This window comes from Populus nigra, chromosome 7 (genome assembly GCF_951802175.1).
Source record: "Populus nigra chromosome 7, ddPopNigr1.1, whole genome shotgun sequence".
Taxonomy (NCBI): Eukaryota; Viridiplantae; Streptophyta; class Magnoliopsida; order Malpighiales; family Salicaceae; genus Populus; species Populus nigra.
Genome location: NC_084858.1, coordinates 20,803,423 through 20,824,464, shown reverse-complemented (window position 1 = coordinate 20,824,464; position 21,042 = coordinate 20,803,423). Strand labels below are relative to the sequence as shown.

General features: G+C 34.6%; 2 protein-coding genes and 1 pseudogene across 3 annotated transcripts; all 3 read left to right on the top strand.

Annotated features, from left to right (window-relative positions):
• Window positions 1-770: 770 nt before the first annotated feature.
• Window positions 771-5,224, top strand: LOC133698736 (cysteine-rich receptor-like protein kinase 10; annotated as a pseudogene).
• A 2,394-nt stretch (window positions 5,225-7,618) lies between these two features.
• LOC133698735 (cysteine-rich receptor-like protein kinase 10) lies at window positions 7,619-10,739 on the top strand. 2 transcript variants are annotated; one of them, XM_062121770.1, is made up of 7 exons: window positions 7,619-8,736; window positions 8,813-8,953; window positions 9,064-9,185; window positions 9,270-9,480; window positions 9,582-9,819; window positions 9,961-10,111; window positions 10,211-10,739. In XM_062121770.1, the coding sequence occupies exons 1-7, from the start codon at window positions 7,926-7,928 to the stop codon at window positions 10,301-10,303; spliced, it is 1,767 nt and encodes a 588-aa protein (XP_061977754.1). In that variant the 5' UTR covers window positions 7,619-7,925; the 3' UTR covers window positions 10,304-10,739. The 2 variants fall into 2 exon arrangements, with proteins under 2 accessions (XP_061977754.1, XP_061977753.1); XM_062121769.1 differs by having other exon boundaries at window positions 7,624-8,736; window positions 10,227-10,739.
• Window positions 10,740-16,155: 5,416 nt separating this feature from the next.
• On the top strand, window positions 16,156-19,304 carry LOC133699710 (cysteine-rich receptor-like protein kinase 44). Its single transcript, XM_062123094.1, has 7 exons — window positions 16,156-16,977; window positions 17,129-17,248; window positions 17,476-17,606; window positions 17,830-18,040; window positions 18,208-18,445; window positions 18,549-18,696; window positions 18,810-19,304. Exons 1-7 carry the CDS (start codon window positions 16,203-16,205, stop codon window positions 19,140-19,142), a joined length of 1,956 nt encoding a protein of 651 aa, XP_061979078.1. The 5' UTR covers window positions 16,156-16,202; the 3' UTR covers window positions 19,143-19,304.
• Window positions 19,305-21,042: the final 1,738 nt, after the last annotated feature.

Genomic DNA, 21,042 nt, shown 5'->3' with positions numbered 1-21,042 from the left:
CAAATCTTCAAAACTGTTTTTCCATGGTCCTCCGAAGTTTCTCATTATGGCTGAGGCTTGATTCCAATTCTTTGGACCTCGATGGCGAGAATGTTCATATCAGCTGTGATGCCAACGGTTCTGCAGAAGGGAGGAGCTGATTTCTATTGTCTTTTCTTTTCTTTTGCCCCCATGTTTTCCTTCCCCTGTTTCAAAACCTTAAAAGCTTGTCTACTTTCTTTTTCTTTCCTTTGCAGCTAGAACTTCTGTAAGCTAGGCTATTATTTTTTTAGCCATTTTCTTAATAATACTATAGACTATTATCTAAAAAAAAAACTAGAAGTATCTCAAAACTCTAATTGACAGATAATTGCAAATGTAAATCCTGTCGTCTAAAAAACGTTTTGTAGAAAATTCAAAGAAATGTTCACACACAAGGAAAGCAGAGAGAAACGCAGCAAAGAACAGTGATTCATAATGACTCTCCGTACACGTTGAATACTTGTGTCTCCTTTAGCACTTTTGTTGCCAACAGTTTTCACGTAACAAATTTCCACAAATTAATTTGATTAGGATTCTTCCATATTTTTTTTCCATATTCTCATTGAATTTTAGATGAGTCAGTTCTGCACAGCAATGGAGTAGTTTAGAAAGTTGATCGAGACCTTTAGCTCGTACCTATTTTTACAGTGAATGCAAGCTTTATTTACTTCATTGACTTAAATCTTCACATATTCGCAGGGCTAGTAGCGAAAATAAGAGCTGCTAGCTAGAAAACTTGATCACCAAAAATGAAGTCTCTCAATTTCTTCATAGCTCTGCTCTCCTTGCTTAGCCTTGCTACTATCACTAAATCACAGGATCCTTCTTACCTCTATCATTCACGCAGTAACGAGACAACTTACACGGGAAACAGCACTTACCAAGCCAATTTAAATCTCCTTCTTTCTTCACTTGTGTCCAATGCAACCCGCAATAATCTTAATGGATTCTACAACTCCTCTATAGGGCTGGACCCTGATGATGTTTATGGCCTGTTTCTTTGCCGTGGCGACGTTAACAAAAATGCTTGCCAGAATTGCGTCGCCTTCGCTGTCGAAGAGGCAATCCAACGTTGCCCAGTTGAAAAAGTGGTCATTTTATGGTACGATTTGTGCCTCTTGCGCTACTCAAACAGGGCTTTTTTCTCTACCATGGACCAAGACCCAGGAGTGACCTTGGTTAACACTCAGAATATCGCATACGAACCTGAACGTTTTAACCGGCTAGTGGATACCACCATGAATGATACAGCCACTCAGGCTACAAGTGCTCCTTCAGGAGCTAAAAAGTTTGCAGCTATAGAAGTATATTTTAATGAGTTTCTAAACTTGTACAGCCTTGTTCAGTGCACACCGGACTTGTCAAGCTCCGATTGTAATCGATGTCTTAGGATAGCTATTTCTAGTTTGCCCAGTTGTTGTAGCCAAAGGGCAGGAGCAAGAGTCCTGTATCCAAGTTGTAATATTCGGTATGAAACCTTGAAGTTTTATAATATAACAACGGTTGCGGCAAAGCCACCACCACCTCCTCCCTCTCCATTGACAAGACCAAAAGGTAAAGATGGTTTGATTTTTTTTTCTGTCCAAATTAATTAGTTGGACCAACATAGTCTTTATTTGGTTTCAATTTAAACAATTGATTATAGTAGTCATTCCTTCATGATCAAGCAAATCTTTTTGTTGCTAATTTTGACTTGTAAGAAAAAGAGACGTATTAGGTTTTTTATTGTAACTTTAAAAAACGATTAAAAAATTAAATTCAATTCCTTTTCCAATTATTTATTTATGGCATATTTCTAAGAAAAATTACATTTTTTTAATTCACTAGAAAAATAATTTATTATTTTATAATTAAGAAGACAAAAATTAAAGATTAAATATTGCTTAAAATTCATTTTGTTTAATTTTTTGCAATCTTCTGGGTCTTGTAAATCACCAGATAGTCTAACATTATTCAAAGAAGGATTAGGAAATGGATTTATTGATGAAACATGCTGTGATAAATGGATAATATTTCAATTTAAGATTTCATGGAATTTTTTATTGCATTTATTTGAGCATTTCTATCTCTTACATAAAATTTATTTCCTTCCTAAGATTTTTCTTTGGATTTTTTTTTAAATGTGAACATAAATAGTTTTTTTTTTTCAAACAATTATAACTTGAATATAGATTTGCGATGTTTATATTTCCTGTCGGGTACTACACCAATTTTTTTAATTAAAAACAAGGGTGGAGAATTCATAGAATTATAACATTTTACACATCAAAGCATGTTTGTACTAATTAATTTTAAAAGGTTAGTATAATGGTTAAAAGAATTTACTCCTTTTTTAAGAAAAGAACTTTGGAGCCAGTGTCTAATTAAGAACATTTGTTTTTCTCTCTTTATGATTGTAATAATGCTACTATCTTTTAAAAATTATTCTTTAATAATAATAATAATAATTTATTATTATTATTATTATTAAAATATATTTTGAAGAATAAAATAATTAATTTTTTGACTAGGAATATAATATACATATACTTAAACTATGCATGTATTGTAAAATAGTCAATGGATAGAAGTATCCAAGACTTCGGATCAATTTTTATATTTTTTTTCTTGCCATTTCTGATTTTTAACTCATATAAAGTAAAAGCTTGTGCTTACCAATATAATTAATGGGGATCCAACCCTGTCCTTTCTTTTCTTTTTCAGTTTTCGTTCTTTCCATTCAATTGTTGAAGTATTATAGAATCAGTTTATCACATATATTTTATATAGACCTGATATATTTTTTTAAAATAAATGCTTATGAGTGTTGGTTTCGAGATTCAAATTTAAAAAGTTAGGGAAGGGAGTAGTACACTGAACCAATCCCTTTGGCCTTTTGTTCTCACTTTTTGATAGTAATAGCAATATTGCTGTCTCTTTCTCTCGTTTTAAATTTTCACCAAGAGAATCTAGTTTGAAAGAAGCTAATAAAACTCAAAATATGTAATTGTGATTCTTATTTTCTGAACATCCGAAATTATTATTTCATTTTCTTTAAGAAAAATATATGTATTAGAACTTAAAATATATCGTGAAGAATAAAGCAATTAATTATCTGACTGAATTATTGTGCACTGCATATGATTGACGACGCTTTTTTGTTTTCATTCAGGAAAAGGCCATGTTTCAATAATTGTGATTGTCATTCCCATTGCTGTTTCTATGGCGCTTTTCTGCATGGGGTTCAGTTTCCTGAGAAGAAGGGCACGAAAAAACAGAGTTTTCTTCCCAGAAAAAGATGGTAAAGAACATTAGAAATCTTTTCTAATTGGAACAAAACAGTGTATTTTCTGTTGTGTGCACTGCCGATGTTGGATAATAATATTCTCAAAAACTCAATCGAAGATCTATCTGTGTTGTGCAGTTGGAGATGAGAGTTCAGCTGTGGAGTCCTTGCAATTGCAATTTGATTTGAGTTCTATAGAAGCTGCCACAAACAATTTCTCCCCTGATAACAAGTTGGGTGAAGGAGGATTTGGTGAGGTTTACAAGGTAAGCAATTCGTGATGCGTTTAAATTTTGAAGAACAGAAAAGACCTTGTTGCATTAGGATTAAAGAAATTATGAAAAATTGCCTGCTCAGCCATTGATGAAAGTGCATTCTCAGGGAACACTTCCTCATGGACAACAAATAGCTGTGAAGAGGCTATCAAAATATTCTGGACAAGGTGCTGCAGAATTTAAGAATGAGGTCGTGTTGATAGCCAAGCTTCAGCATAGAAACCTAGTCAGGCTATAGGGCTATTGCCTGGAAGGGGCAGAGAAGATACTAATCTATGAGTTTGTTCCCAACAAGAGCCTCGACCACTTCCTATTTGGTTTGACTTTTCTTAACCAATATTTTGCGTGTGATGCATCCTGATTATTTATTTTTCTTAGCTCCATTCTGATTTTTATTTTTTTTGATAAATACATGAAGATCCTGGAAAACAAGGACTGTTGAATTGGTCACGTCGTTACAAAATCATAGGGGGGATTGCTCGAGGTCTTCTTTATCTTCATGAAGATTCCCGTCTCCGAATCATCCACCGTGATCTTAAAGCAAGCAATGTTTTGTTGGATGGGGAAATGAACCCCAAGATTGCAGATTTTGGTATGGCCAAGATTTTTGGAGGGGATCAAAGTCAAGGGATTACAAACCGAATTGCTGGAACATTGTAAGTACTTTGAAGGCCTAAATTCATGTTAAAAACTATATAAGGTCATGCCTTATTGTTGAAAAAATTCGACCAATAACATATATCGATAATCAATTGTTGTGCTTTTTCTTTTTCTTCTAAATATTAATTCATAAAAATCCCTTGCTTCACCAAATGATATAGGCTGAATCTACAAGTCATTAATTTTCAGATTTGATTCGACAATCCATGTAAGATGCCAAAATCATTTGAAAGTAGGAAAACTGATTCAGTTTCAATTAGCTAATTATGGTATATATTGAAGGGATTAATTGTTGATGTTCTTTTTCTGTAATCGATGCTGATTGTTGGATATACTCTAGTGGGTACATGTCTCCGGAGTACGCAATGCATGGACAGTACTCCGTCAAGTCAGACGTGTATAGTTTCGGTGTCTTGATACTCGAGATTATCAGTGGCAAAAAGAACAGCAGTTTCTATCAATCAGACAATGGCATGGACCTTCTACGCTATGTAAGAGAAAATTAATTGAACACATTTTTATTTTGTTCATGCCAAGATCAACGACGGGGAGAATAAGAGAATGTTTCTGAACATAGCTATTGATGGTTGCAGGCATGGAAACAATGGACAAATGGGACAGCACTGGAACTAATGGATGCAAGCTTAGGAGATTCCTACTCCAGAAATGAGATCACTAGATGCCTCCATATTGCCTTATTGTGTGGTCAAGAAGATCCAAAAAATAGACCAACATTGACAACAATAGTTCTCATGCTTACTAGTTTCTCTGTAACGCTACCATTGCCTCGGAAGCCGGCATATTGTGTGCAAAGCAGGCCGGGCTCGAGCTTACCAATAATAGGGCTGGAGTCTGACCGATCTACTTCCACATCGAAGCCTTTGTCCGTTAATGATATGTCAATCACAGAACTATATCCTCGTTAATGCAAAGAAATGAATCTTCAAAACAGCATGCATGTTAGTTTATACAGAAGGTAGGGGGAGAAAATTTATGAAAGCTGTAAGGTAGGGTTCATTATGATATATTTTCTTCCCAAAACAATTCAATGGAGAGCGCTTGTTCTTGCATTTTATGAACGTGGATTTCTAGTTGTCGGAACTTGACTTTGACGCTTATGTTGATTGTGTTCTCCAAAATTCAAAAAATGCAAAAATTTCCTAAAAATAAATGCACATTGACATTTTTATAATTTTTTACCCTTTCGCTTTTCGTTTTCACATTGATTTTTTTTTAAAATCAAACAATGAAAAAATTAAAAAGAAAATAAAAACGAGGATTAAAATTAAAAAAATAAGAGGTAATAATTTAAACATTGGAACCTTCTCTACCACAATATCTCCCACTACCGCCATCTTCAGTGCCTCATGACAACCCATCCACTAATCACCAACCAAGTTTCAAGCTCCTCCTCCCTAATCGCAGCCAACAAACCCAGTAATGCAATCCCTATTTCCTGTTGGGAATTCCGACCGGTGATGTACTGATATTTGCTCATAGGAGGCTTAAGCACAATGACACATTATTTAACGTGGTTCGGCAAAACCGCCTACATCCACGGGAGAAGTCATTGCATTATATAGGGAGAGTACAAGATTTACAACAATAGAGGAGGAGGAATCATCTCCTCTTTGGCAACTCTCAACCTCACTCTATTTCTCTCTTTTCAGTGCTGCAATGGCAGCTACTGCTGGCTGCCTTGGCAGCCCACTCTCTCCTACATTTCTCACATCTTTGGCTCTTCTTTTCATCTCTCAACTCTCTCATTTTGCTCTCACATAATGCCTCTATTTATAGGCATTTCATGGTGCTGCTCCACTTGTTCTTTTCTCAATAATGGTGGTTGCCAAACTTACCAAACTTTGACATTAGACAATGGTTGTTGGCTGCCACCAACAACCCACCATTGCAGCCATCTTCTTTGACAATGGTGGCTGCTGCAATTGTGGGTTGTTGCACATTAATGGCAACCAACCTAACATTCCCTCCATTCGCGGCAATTTCACGACAACTTCAACACCATAAGCCACCGACCAGCCATAATGATGGAAACCCTTAGCAACAAAACAGCTTTAATAACCTATCGAGGACCCAAACCACCACAATAGCGGCCTTGATTATTAATTTATTTTAAAAAAAAAGAGAAAGTTGTTACATTAGAGAGAGAAAGAAGAACGAAACTTTAGGTCGCCCTATCTCCTTCTGTAAGCGGCAATGAACAGCACCGCCAACACAAAAACAAAGACGAAAAGGAGGCACGCCTCCTAGACCCGCGCAGCACATGCAACGACGAGCCAAAAATTTTATTCTGCACTAGCACGTGTCTTGCACGCGCCTCCAATGCATCTTTTTTATCCAACCGCCTCAGCTCCCCTCTAACCACCTAATGAATTCTTGAACAATTTTTAATACATTATTGAATTTATGTTCCTTATTCTTTATGATTTTTATTTGATTGGTGGTTGCAGAAAATTAAAAGTAATGGGGTCCACACTTTTGAGTTAAAAAGAATGGAATGATGAGATTGGAAGGATTAGAATTGATTTTGGTTTTCAAGACGTGATGGTTTTGGCCTTGGTGTGGAAATGTCATGTGTATGTGTAGACATGTGTTTGTTCATTACAATGTCTAAGTTATTTTTTTAAATTAAATCAAAATATAAAAATAAATTTTAGAATCATTGAAAAATTTATATAATTATTAATTTTAAAATGATGCATATGTAAAACACAAATAAAAAATATGGAAAACACAAATTAAAAAAAAACATGAAAATGAAATGCTGACTTCTTTCTAAGTTGGAATGGAAGAGAAGGATAAGGCCCACTAGGCCTTCCATTAGGAAATTAAAGAATTGGGCATGAATGACCTAAGATTGAGAAAGCCCATCTATGTCATCACTGGCTGCTACTGGGCCAAGCCTTAATTAAGGATTGAATTCGGTTGGGCCACGTTTCACATGCCCAACAAGCCCGAATTGTACCCCATTCCAGTGAAGTCAACTTTCCTTGTTGCTTTCCTGGTGCTTGATTTTCTACCAGCGTTAAGTTTGTTTCCCTACTTTAGAGGTGTTCATGATTCATTTTCCTTCTTCTTTTCCACGACTACTGAGATACTTTACAGAGTTTTCAGCGGATATTATACGCATCGATCCGCCGACCATACGATCTGGCCCCCTATTTGACTGATGATTTTAATTTGCAGGCCCTACGATCATTGTCACCTTTTTCTCTACCTTGGAGGTGTTTTTGATGCATTTTTCTTCATCTTATTCCCACAATAACTTTAATTGGCAGACGCTACGATCGGGCACCGTGTTGACTCTGATGCTTTTCTTGTCACTATTACAGATTCAACGAACCCCTGTGTTTCTCACCTAAAACCAAACAACTAATTAAGGCCATTACTTTTCCATTCCTGCATTTGCTATCCTATTTCAAATAGAAGACTAACAGAACTTGATTTGTGAGAGATTGACAATACCCTCATTTTTAAGGCAACGAAAAACACTTTCGCTTTGGCCATCTGGTTTTCCTATTATACTACAACTACTTTAGATCTTCAGGGAATTCATGCTTCACATTTTCCTTTAAACCTCCTAAATGTTGCCAAGTTCAGCTAGTATTTCATTCTTTCAGCTATAAAGAAACCTTTACTCATTAATCCTCAACCTCTTTCACATTTATTGCATACTTGAGTACAGGATGGCCTATTCTATTTGGCTTTCGGTTTTCTATACGGTTATCTTGTACATTCCTTTAATCGCAGCCCAACAATTTGAATATCGATACCATATATGTACGAGTAATTATACTTATACTACGAATAGTTCTTTCCCATTAAACCTCAATGTCACTCTCTCTTCTCTCTACGAAAATGCCTCTCGTAGCGATGATTTTGGCAGCATCAGTGTCGGTCAGAATTCTGATAGAGTGTATGCGCTCTTCCTGTGCAGAGGAGATAACTCCCCTGAGTTATGTCAGGGTTGCATCAAGACCACCAGTGAAGCTATCATGATTCGCTGCCCGAATTACAAAGAAGCAATTATTTGGTATGATAGGTGCATGTTACGTTACTCCAACCGTTCTATATTCTCTGTTAAAGAGGAATCGCCGAGAGCATGGCTGTGGAATGTGAATGATATTGGAGATGCTACGGATCGAAATCAATTTAATGCCAATTTGGGAGGCTTGATGAACCAGCTTATTACTCGCGCTGCGTCTTCTAGTAATTTGTTTGCAATGGGAGACACAAATGGAACAGCATTTACCAGAATATATGGAATGGTACAATGCACTCCCGATATATCTCCATCTCAATGCAGAATATGCTTATCTGGTTGCGTGAGCTTTATTCCTACGTGCTGCAATGGAAAGCAAGGTGGTAATGTTCTCACACCAAGTTGCAGTATGAGGTTTGAAACTTACCCTTTCTACACTGCTCCGCCATCCCCACCCCCTCCTGCAAGTTCCCCATCTCCGCCAACACCACCAGCAACCTCTTTAAATCCCAGTGGTATGGATTTTATTCAGTACCACTTTTAAGACATGATTTCTACCATATTACCAAAAAACTGTTCATTTTTATGCAGGAGAAAGGAAGGCTTCATCACGGACAATTGTATACATTTCAGTTCCCACTAGTGCCTTTGTGGTGCTATTGTTCTCCTTATACTACTGTTATGTGCACAAGAAAGCAAGGAAGGAATACAACGCTATTCAAGAGGGAAATGGTATAGAAAACATATAGAGAAATCTACCCAATATTTTATTTTTGTTAGTCCAATTAATTTGCTATATCGGCAGCTGGCTTTGAACTGTTCTTTTTTTCCATTTCCTGTAGTTGGGGATGAAATCACTTCGGTCCAATCATTACAATTTCAATTGGGAACCATTGAAGCTGCTACAAATAATTTTGCTGAAGAGAACAAGATCGGTAAGGGTGGATTTGGCGATGTCTACAGGGTAAGAAGTTAAACTGACATACTTTTCCTGAGTTCAGTCGTTAAAATCTAAATTCAATCTAAATAATCATCCCGTTATATTCAGGGAACACTTCCTAATGGACAGCACATAGCTGTGAAGAGGCTATCAAAATATTCTGGACAAGGTGCCGCAGAATTTAAGAATGAGGTTGTATTGGTAGCCAAGCTTCAACACAGGAATCTAGTCAGGCTGTTGGGCTATTGCCTGCAAGGGGAAGAGAAGATATTAATCTATGAATTTGTTCCAAACAAGAGCCTCGACTACTTCCTATTTGGTTTGGCTTCTATTAACATATATTTTGTGTGTGATGCATCCTGATTATTTATTTTTCTTAGCTCCATCCGATTATTTAATTTTTTATATAAATTCATGCAGATCCTGCAAAACAAGGACTGTTGAATTGGTCAAGTCGTTACAAAATCATAGGGGGGATTGCTCGAGGTCTTCTTTATCTTCATGAAGATTCCCGTCTCCGAATCATCCACCGTGATCTTAAAGCAAGCAATGTTTTGTTGGATGGGGAAATGAACCCCAAGATTGCAGATTTTGGTATGGCCAAGATTTTTGGAGGGGATCAAAGTCAAGGAAATACCAGCAAAATCGCTGGAACATAGTAAGTACTTTTAAAGCCTATATGCAATATTTTGTTCATCTACACTGCCATATATTAAATCCTTATCTTAGAGTATATATTGAAGGCATTAATTGTTGATGTTATGTTTCTGTATCCTATGCTGATTGGTGGGCACTCTAGTGGTTACATGCCTCCAGAGTACGCAATGCACGGACAGTTCTCCGTTAAGTCGGACGTGTATAGTTTCGGTGTCTTGATACTCGAGATTATTAGTGGCAAAAAGAACAGCAGTTTCTATCAATCAGACAATGGCCTGGACCTTGTGAGCTATGTAAGAGAAACTTAATTGCACAAATTTTATTATATTTATGCTAAAACCAACGAGTATTTTTGAAAGGTGAGAAAAGGAAGAAGAATTTTCCATACATAGCTACTGATTGTTGCAGGCATGGAAACAATGGAAAAATGGGGCAGTACTGGAACTAATGGATTCAAGCTTCGGAGATTCTTTCTCCAGAAATGAGATCACTAGATGCGTCCATATTGGCTTATTGTGTGTTCAAGAAGATCCAAACGATAGACCCACGTTGTCAACAATAGTTCTCATGCTCACTAGTTTCTCTGTAACGCTACCATTGCCTCGAGAGCCGGCATACTTTGGGCAAAGCAGGACCGTCCCGACGTTTCCAACAACAGAGCTGGAGGCTGACCGATCTACTTCCAAGTCGAAGCCTTTGTCCGTGAATGATATGTCTATCACAGAACTATATCCTCGTTAATGCAAAGAAAATAATCTTCAAAACATGCATGCATGTCAGTTTATAAAGAGAGTTGGAGATGAAAATTTATGAATGCTGTAAGGTCTTAAAAATCAAGCAATTATTTTCTTATGATCCTCCAGGTTCATTATGATATATTCTATTGCCAAAACAATTCAATGAAGACTGCTTGTTCTAGCATTTTATGATTGCAGACTTCCATTGATTTTTATTTAATTAATTCTATGTCTTCTTAGTTGATCATTCAACACTAAGGTTCAATTTAGCTACAAAATCTGGAAATGCATAACTTTATGCAGTGTAACCTACTACCAGTTGGAATAGTTCATGGATAAATATCCTATTTTCAAATTGTACTACATTAAATGATAAGGCAATATAATGAAGCGTCAATTTTATTTAGGAAATACGGTACTGAAACAGAGTAAATTACAAACAGAGGAAATACGGTACTGAAACAGAGTAAATTACAAATTTTATTTAGGAAATACGGTACTTGTGTTATAAAATTTCATGAAAAAAATAAAATTGATTGAACACTATTTAATCAAAATAATAAAAAAAAATTAAAAATAGGCCAGGCAATAGCATAAGCATGTGTGCCTAAAGCATTAAAACAACGAGACTTAACCCACCCATTGGGCCTCTTTTATATATACACACACACACACTATCCACTTTTTTTTATATATATATTATCTATTGATATAAATTTCAACTATCAGAGAGTTGCTAGAAAGCCGGGACATGAGTATTTTATGTTAAAATTTAATTTTCAATAAATATTTTATTTAAAATGAATAGAAAACACTCAAAAACCTTTGAAACTCATTTATAACCTTAAATAACCCTAAGATTAGTATAAAAACCCAAAATTCAATAATGACAGTACCAAAAAATACCCTAATAAAACTCCTCTTATCGAATCAAACCTATTAACACTAAGATCAAACTTTTCATGGTTAGAATTGATATTAACCGATATTTTCTCTCTTTTAATTATGAATTCGATGACTCTCTCCATCTCTTCTTTTAAACCAAATATTAAAAAATAAAAAAATAAAATTTTAGACTAAAATTGAATATTAAAAAAAAAAAAACTAAAAATCTATAACTTAGAAAACAGAAGAACCAAAGTGAACTTTCTCATGAATTTTGAAACTGCCATCTTTTTTTTCCTTTCCACTTTACTCCTATTTCTTTTAATTGTTTCCTTTTTTAATAAATCTACTTAAATTTGTCATCAATTTAGCCCTAACAATTGAAATCAATAAAAAATTATTAATTATTTCTTAAAATGTAATTTTCTTTTATCCATAACTTGATATTAAAAAAAAATTGTTATTTTCTAACTAAGCTAACAATTCTGAATTTGAAGGCAACAATAATTTACCTTCTTTTAATATATATATATATATTTTTTGTAATTGTAATTTACCATAGGGTTTTGTTACTCCAAGTCTTCAATATCCAAGTTTTGAATTTCCAACACAATAAATGTAGTATTGTAGGTCATCGTGAAGGCCCAACTTTTATGAGAAAGTAGACAAATAATTTTTTCTTTCTTGACAAATATTCAACTAGACAAGTCTTCAAACCATAAAAGAAGTTCTATATATACGACAGAGTCAATTGTTTTTTTTTTTTTTTTTTTTTGCCGTGGCCAATGTGTTTAAATTTTCCACAAGGTTTTGCAGAATTTTTGAAAAATCTGATTTTCATGGAAAGTAGGGGACAATTTTTTCCAAGGAAATTAGGCCCTCGAGATCATTGGTCCGAGGAAAGCAGTCAGGAAGAGGACAAACATGAAAGTCACCACTTCACATTGTGATTGTGATCGTTTATCACTCGCCGCTTGTGCCATGAAACTATAAGCCAACCCACTTTTACCCCATCAAAATCACAGAGAAAGTGAGGTTGTGCGATGGCAATGCCACCATCAAAATTACTTACCTCTTTTTTTATGTCATTTTCGTTCTCCTCCTTGTCCTCAGTGTTTCACAATCAAAACAACTGTTTCACATTTGCTCAGAAAATGGTAACGTCACTTTTAGTAGTAACTACAAGTCAGACCTCAGTAACCCTCTCTCCTCTTCCTCTTCCAATACCAAAATCGATTACGGGTTTTACAATGCCTCGTATTGCCAAAAGACCAACAAAGCTACTTTTGGATGTACAGCACGAATAATGTTACCAAGGAATATGATCAGTTCCATGAGATGCTAAATGTCTTGTTAGGCAACCTACCAGGATTAGCAGCATCAGGTGATGCCAACATGCTGTAAGGGTAGGCTAGGAGGAAGGGTGATCAAACCTAGCTGTCTTTTTCGATACGAAAGAGACCCTTTCTATGATCTTGCAGCCACGAGAGGAGCACCAAGAGCCAGTACTTCGGACAAAATAGGAATTGCAACAATCATTACAAAAATCTCTTCTGTAAAGAAACATGGTATATCTTTTTACTGCTTCCAAATTTAGTTCAGGAATGATGAAATGCTCTAATTAATCACACGCCATTTTCTGGTCCATTTGCAGCTAAAACAGCCAGCATAGTCCAACCTACCAATTCCAATGTTTTTCCGGCGTTGCTTCTATGGTCCTTACAGCATGTATGAGCCGCTTGATAGCAAGTCATCTACCTGACGTCAATTTCTTATTTTGCAACCCTTTTTTTGGCAAAAAAAAATACAGTTGTTGTTCGTATGTAGTATGGTCATCAGGCGCTTCCTTCATACAATAAAAAATAAAATAATATATGCAAGCAACAATTGACTCAAATGTTTTTCCGGCGGGTGAAAGCAGCATAATAACAAACACCCCCTTACACTACGATTAGCATGGTCGGATGAAAGCAGCATGTGGCAAAAAAAAAAAAAAATTCTGAAAGATTAATAGAAATTAATAACTAAATTGAAAATGCTAGAGATACTTATAACGATTATTCACTACGATTAGTGTTTTATTAGTCATTCAATTTTATAATTATAATAATCACAATATATATAATAAATTTTAAAATCTTTCATTTTATTTAATAAATAAAACTTATTAAAAACAATTAGTGCACCCTACTATATATTACCCAAAAATATGTATTCAAGTCAAAATTCTTCAAAGAAGATTTTGAATTCAAACATTTAATGCCAAATTACACCGTCAAGAAAGCTTTGTTTTCTGATCTAATTAAACACATTTAACGCTCCAAGTGCTCTTTCTCTCTTTTATCAATGCCAGAGGCCTTCGATTTGGATTTATAGCCTGGATTCTTTGGCTGGCAGTGATTTGTATTTGATGGGAACACAAATTATAGTCGCTGTTGATCGATGATTATGTGCTGGATCGTTTTGGGTCACTTAGTAAAGGTGCCATTCAATAGTAAAAGCCAAACTTATGACTTCAGCTAGGAAATCAGCCATGCCTTTGCCAAGATGCAAGGTCCTTAACTTAGGGTGCCTCAATAAAATTTGAAAGGTTTCGGAAATTTCAGAGCTTTCTCCAATTTTTTTCACTTTTGGTGTCAAATTCGGTTTGCCCATTAACCACACATAGTGTTCGAACTTCAAATTCGTTTTCAATTGGCCCCATGACGTTTTGGAAAAAAGAATTTCTTTTCATCGTTGATAGCTCTAAGCTAGCAGCCTTCAATCGACTCAATGCTGAAATGTCAAGCAATGAATGCAAAAAAAAAGTGCTTAATTGACAAAACATGCAAGTGATTTTTTTTTATTATATTAGAAAATAATATAAATTATTTTTTATAACTCATCTAAGTTTAAACATTTAAGTTGGAAGGTTCTTTAACATGGCATTAAATTTATCATTCTTATTATTTTATTTGATAAAAATTAAGTATGAAATAATATGACATATATATACAAGTTTTAAATTTAAAATATTTTTATTTGAAAAATATATTAAAAATAATATAAATTATATTTTAAAATCTCACTTAATAATTTAAATTTTTAAATTAAATAATTACCTTACAAACGGGAATCCAAAGCAAAGGAGACAAAAAGTCTTTAAGATAAAACCAACAAGGACAATTTATTAAAAGGTCATTCAATTTCACGCGTATAGCCAATGACGAAGACATCCACCGTTTTTCCAAATCAACAAGGACAATTTATTACATGAAAATATCATGTATTTTTCACATATCTTGTTTTAAACAAACAATTCATATCTTTACTATATTTAAAAAATCTGAAACGTTAGATATATAACTAATTGAAAAGGTTTTATATATATATATATATATATATATATATATATATATAAGTGGTTAAGGATGCTGTCTTTCTTGATATAATAGCAGCCATGGTGTAATTAAATGTACTATATCTTTTGCATATATTTTTTTAAGAAAATTGCCATTGAAGACTACATTCAGCATAGCAGTGAAAGGAACAATTTTTTTTCATTACTTTCTATTTTAAAAATATATAAATTCATTCGTAAATTATTTTAATGATAGATTTATTTTTATGTTTGATAGATTTAAGGATAAAATTAACAAAGGGTAAATTCTTGTATAATTTTAGTAGATAATTCAACGCATATTTTCTTTCCACCGCGAGTCCACATTATAGACGGGGGCGGCGTGTAGGTGGTTGTGAGGGGCCACAGCCTTCCAATTTTTGCAGTCTTACATTACAATCCTTACACTTTAGTTTTTTTTAATAAGGTCTTATGTTAGCCCCCACGAAGTTTTGTGTGTTACATTAAAGTCCCCATCTTGTTCGTAACTTGCCCCTAAAAATTACAAAGTAATTTACCTATCCGCAGCTACTCATCATACATGTTATTTGATGTTAGAAGAAAATTCTTGGACACCACATATCATGATTCGATTGCTTGGTTCTTAAATATAGGTATCGCCATAAGTTGATTTCTTCGATTCAATATATATATATATATGTTGAATGAAAACTTGTTGGATATAAAATTGGAAAATTTTAGTAATGAGTCTTATAACTATTCTTGTATTTATTATACATTTTAACGAATAAATTCATTCAATTTAATTTAATTTAAACCGAATTATTCCACAACATGTAGATTGTTTACACATTGTATAGACAGCGCAGGGGCAAGCGCATAGACTTAGTTATTTTTTGTAGTGTGATGTAAGGTATTTCTTAAAAGAATATTTTGGTAGAAAATATATTAAAATTATTATTTTTTTATATTTTTATTTTAATATCAACACATTAAAATCATCAAAAAAACTAAAAAAAAAACACCAACTTGGGACTGAAGTGGAGGATAGATAAATTTACATGACGGTGGACATTTCCCTTTATATTTATTATGTGATTTCTTCCACAAAGACGATTGAACTTGAAAGAATCAGCCATCTATATAATCCAAGGAAACATAGCAGATTAGGATACAAATCCTTTCACATTAACTAAGTTCAATTTATTCCACGCGTGCATGACGAAGACAACGGCCAAAGCTGCTTTTCCTCATGGAAGACTGAGTTGGTTGAATACTTGCAAGAAAATGTTGTTTATATGCCACGTATACCAAGTCAAAGAAGACGATCAATCTTCATACCATAAATTTGTTTATTTAATTCGGAGATTCTTAGCATCGTAGACAAGTTTGCAAAGGAAGAGTGAGCGTATCATTAAGCTTATGGCTTTTTTGCAAATGCTTTTCCTTCTTTGTCCCATTTTCATGCATTTTATTGTTCCCATTACTGCTCAGCCTGATATCAACTTTCAACTTTGTGTAGCAGAGAACGGTAACTACACAGAAAATAGCACCTACCAGGCTAATCTCAAGTACCTACTCAACTCTGTTTACAGTAACACAGAAATCGATTACGGGTTTTACAATTTCTCTTACGGAGAAAGTTCTAACAAGGTTTATGCAATTGGACTCTGTCGAGGAGATGTCAAGCCTGATGCTTGCCGCGACTGCCTCAATTATTCTAGCCGGGTACTAACTGCACGCTGTCCAACTGAAAAGGAGGCTATCATAGGTTTGGACAATTGTATATTACGATACGCAAGCCGTTACATATTTGGCCTCAATGAAGTTGCGCCATACTTTTTCGTGCACAGCTTAACAAATGTCTCAGACGAAAAAGGATTCAACAGGTCTTTGAATAGCTTGTTGGATAGCCTACAAGATGAAGCTGCAGCTGGTGATTCTCGTCGTAAGTATGCAACGGGAAAAATCAGTGCACCAAACTTTCAGACTATATATGCACTTTCGCAGTGCACTCCTGATTTGTCACAGACAGAATGCAGTTCCTGCCTCCGAAATGCTTCCGCACGTGTTGGACAATGTTGTCAGGAAAGTCAAGGAGGAAGAGTCATTTATCCAAGCTGTAATTTTAGGTACGAGATTAACCAATTCTATGAAATCCCAACAGGTGAAGACCCATCTCCTCCTCCATCGAAAGGTACATATCCTGAAAATTTTAGCATCATTGTCTGCCTTAATTTTTAAAATGCTGTGAAAATGTCTAGCTTATACTGTTTCCAGTTATCAGACTAATTCCTGTGAAGTGACAATAGACATGTTATAACTGGATAATTTCATGGATTTTGCAGGAAAAAACAATACAGTCATCGTCATCATCATTCTTTCAGTTGTTATTTCTGTCATGGTGATTCTTATCATCAGCTTCTACACGTTTTCAGGAAAGAGGAAATCAAGAGAGAAAGTTAAAAGTAAGACATAATTTTTCTTTTTTGTTCATCTGGAAGCCCATTAGGTCTTGGACTATATATTGAATATTGTTTTTGGCATTTCAGAGCAAGTTTTTCCCTGGGCTGTTGAAGATTGATTTCTGAATATTCAATTCCTTTGTTCAATTCAGTAACTGCTTAAGTTTACGCCACATAAGAATCTGGTTCAATTCAATAGTTTTTTTTTTCTCTCCTACTTGCTGCTTCAGGTGGATCAGTGGATGATGAAATTACCAGAGTGGAATCCTTGCAATATAACTTAGAAATCATTCACCTTGCAACATATAATTTTTCTGAAGTTAATAAGCTTGGACAGGGTGGATTTGGTTCTGTGTACAAGGTACAGAATATCAAAATGTTATATATCAATTAGCATCCATCAAAAATGAGTTGACTGTGTTAATATATATATATATATATATATATATATATATATGCTAGAGATATTGATGTTTTTACTATATTTATTTTCCTAACTAATGAGAATCGAATTCTTGGAAGGTTAGTTTCAAGCATTCCTACATGGTTGTGGTCATAACTCCTAACACCCTTGTTGCTTTCAGGGTACCCTTCCCAACGGACAATACATAGCCGTGAAGAGACTATCTAGGGATTCCACGCAAGGAGAACAAGAATTCAAGAATGAAGTCCTGCTGGTGGCCAAACTTCAGCACAAGAATTTGGTTAGGCTCCTAGGCTTTTGCTTTGAGCAAGAGGAAAGGCTTCTTATCTACGAGTTTATGCCTAACTCAAGCCTCAACAACTTCATTTTCGGTGCGGCCATGCCTCCTCTTCCAAAACATTTCGATGGAGATTACTGTCTAAAAATAGAAAAAAGAGAAAGAACTAATTCCTGCAAACAAAGCATAAACCAGCAGTTCCTTTATTAAAGCATAGTACTTTTCGATTCATCTAACTGCCATAGTTTACTGAATTTTTAGATCAAACCAAGCGTTCACAATTGGACTGGGAACGACGTTACAAGATCATAGAAGGCATTTCTCGAGGACTTCTTTACCTTCATGAAGATTCTCGTCTCCGGATCATTCACCGTGACCTGAAACCTAGTAACATTTTGTTAGATGCAGAAATGAATGCTAAGATATCAGACTTTGGCATGGCAAGGCTGTTTGCAGGGGATCAAACCCAAGAAAGTACAAGCAGAGTTGTTGGAACCTTGTAAGTGTTTATCAGAAATCAGGGAATACCAAAGTTCCTTTGGTTAATTTTCTTTCTATTTGACTTCAACTAAAAGAATGCAATAACAAATTATTATTTGCAGTGGATACATGCCTCCAGAGTATGTAATGCGCGGACACTTCTCTGTCAAATCGGATATCTTTAGCTTTGGTGTGCTTGTTTTGGAAATTGTAAGTGGTAGAAAAAGAACTTTTATCAATGAGGGGGAGATGGAAGACCTTCTGACATATGTGAGTATGATACTGTCTGACTTGCATTTTTCTTGATCCAGATTGCCAGGAAAGACATCGAGCTAAGCACTTTCCTTCTAACACTCTGCTGTTCTTTTCTTAAAATTTTGCAGACGTGGGAAAATTGGAATAGCGGACCAAATTTAGATAAGCTGATAGATGCGACATTAAGGGCTGGCTCAAGAAATGAAATGTTGAGATGTATCCACGTTGGTTTACTATGTGTGCAGGAAAATGCACTTGATAGACCAAACATGGCTTCAGTTGTTATCATGCTAAGTTCTTACTCCGTCACTCTTCCAGTACCTCAGAAGCCTGCATTTTTTGCTCGCGGTACGGTACTGCCTGGGACATCATCAACTTGGACCGAGTCTGATCAATCCCGAAGTGCATCTGTCCCATTTTCAATCAATGAGGCTTCAATCTCTGAGCTCTACCCTCGGTAGAGTTTGCGGATGGAGGGTCCACCGTTAAGCATGCTATAATTTGTTCTGTATCTCAGGACTATTCTCTTGCATTGCAATGCTTGAAGTGTTTGCCTTTTCCTTTATTTTATTTTTATTTTTTTTGATTGCCGGAATAAAAGCATTTTATAATATTATAATGGGGTGATGGAAAGTGAGGTAACGGTTATTTTTTAAAATATTTTTTGGTAAAAAATACATCAAAATAATATTTTTTATTAATTTTTAAAATTTATTTTTGATATCAGCACATTAAAACAATTTAAATATATAAAAAATATATTTTAAAAAAATTTAAAAATTTTAACCAACTTGGTTTAATATTTTTTTATCAAATTTTTACTCATTGTTAGTTAGATAAATTTAGAATCCATGTAACATTCCAGGCTTTTATTTATAGTCCTATTTTCTTTTTCTTTTTTTTTTTATTCACGTGGGGTGTCCGGGCCAGCTTGTGCGCACCACGACTATTCCCCACGGCCCACTGGACATCCTGCAAGCCCAGGGATAGGTTAGGCACCGCGGGGGTGACAGACGTGCACATAGAGGGTCGAACCCGGAACGGGGGGGAAAAAGTCACACAATTGACCACAACAGCTAGGCCCTCAAGTACATAGTTCTATTTTCTTTGAACCTATTAAGTTGGATCACTGGGTCTAAGAAAATTCTTATAAAATTAATTTAGGTAATGAGTCAAGGAAGAAGAATTCCAAATTCACTCCGTAAATCAAGTTTAATAAAAATACTAAATAATAAAAATATTTTTTTAATATTTAAAAAAAAATATCTAATTTAACTTGTATCATAGCACGAAAAAAATAATAATTAGAATCCAAATAAAATTATGGGGTTTTCAAACTCAACTTTATATTAATTCATGTATTTTAATAGCAGATAGGATAAAATATTATTTCAGATATACCATTTAAAGCTTAAAATGTAAATCACACGTATAAAAAGAAGGGGGCTGTCTTTTAAGTGGCAGCAAAAGAAAACAAAAGACAGATAGAAAGTTTAGGGCCGGCTATCACCCGAGAGAGAAGCTCTCTGGACTGGATTATGGGTTAGAAGCTCGATGCTGAGTGATTCACGGAACTTCGGGCATAGAAGTTCGGAGTTCAACTTTTGGGGTATGGGGCTAGTGCTAGCTGGGCGAGACGAACTCTTTAGGAGGACCATTTTTACTGAGACGAGACAAGGAACCACCCATGTACTCGTAAAACATTTATAGTGTTTTTTTTAAATGAACCTATATCAATTTATGATAACATATGTTAAAAGGAATTGAATTTTCAATATAGCAATTAACAATGAAAACCCAAGCCCTTTTTAATTTTGGTCCTCAAAATTTTTTATGACTCTTTGTTTTTAATTTTGAATTTTTTTTTTTTAATTTTATCATTCATTAGGTTTACTAGGTACGAGACTTCATAATTTATTTTGATTTATTTTTTATAGAGTTATCTTAATCTTATGACTCAGGTTATAAATTTTACGGCGTGTTGACCCAAGTCATTATTTTTTTTCTTTTTTTAATTAATTTATTTCTCAACTTAATCATTCAACATTAAGTTGATTGAGAATTGAGTTTTATAATTGTTTTTAATTTTTTATGAGGTTATCATGGTCTCATGACTTGGGTTGTGAGTTTTATGAATTAACCATGTTGATTTAGGTAATTTTTTTAGTCTTTTTTTTATTAATTTATTTTCTCAAATCCATCTTTTAACAATGGAATAATTGAGAATTGGTCTTCAAAAATATTTTTTCATTTTCTTTCTATGAGGTTATAATGTTTTTATGATCCAAATTACGAGTTTTGCTGGTTAATCGGGTTGACTAAGGTTTTTTATGGTCTGTTATTTAATTGGATTTTTTTTTT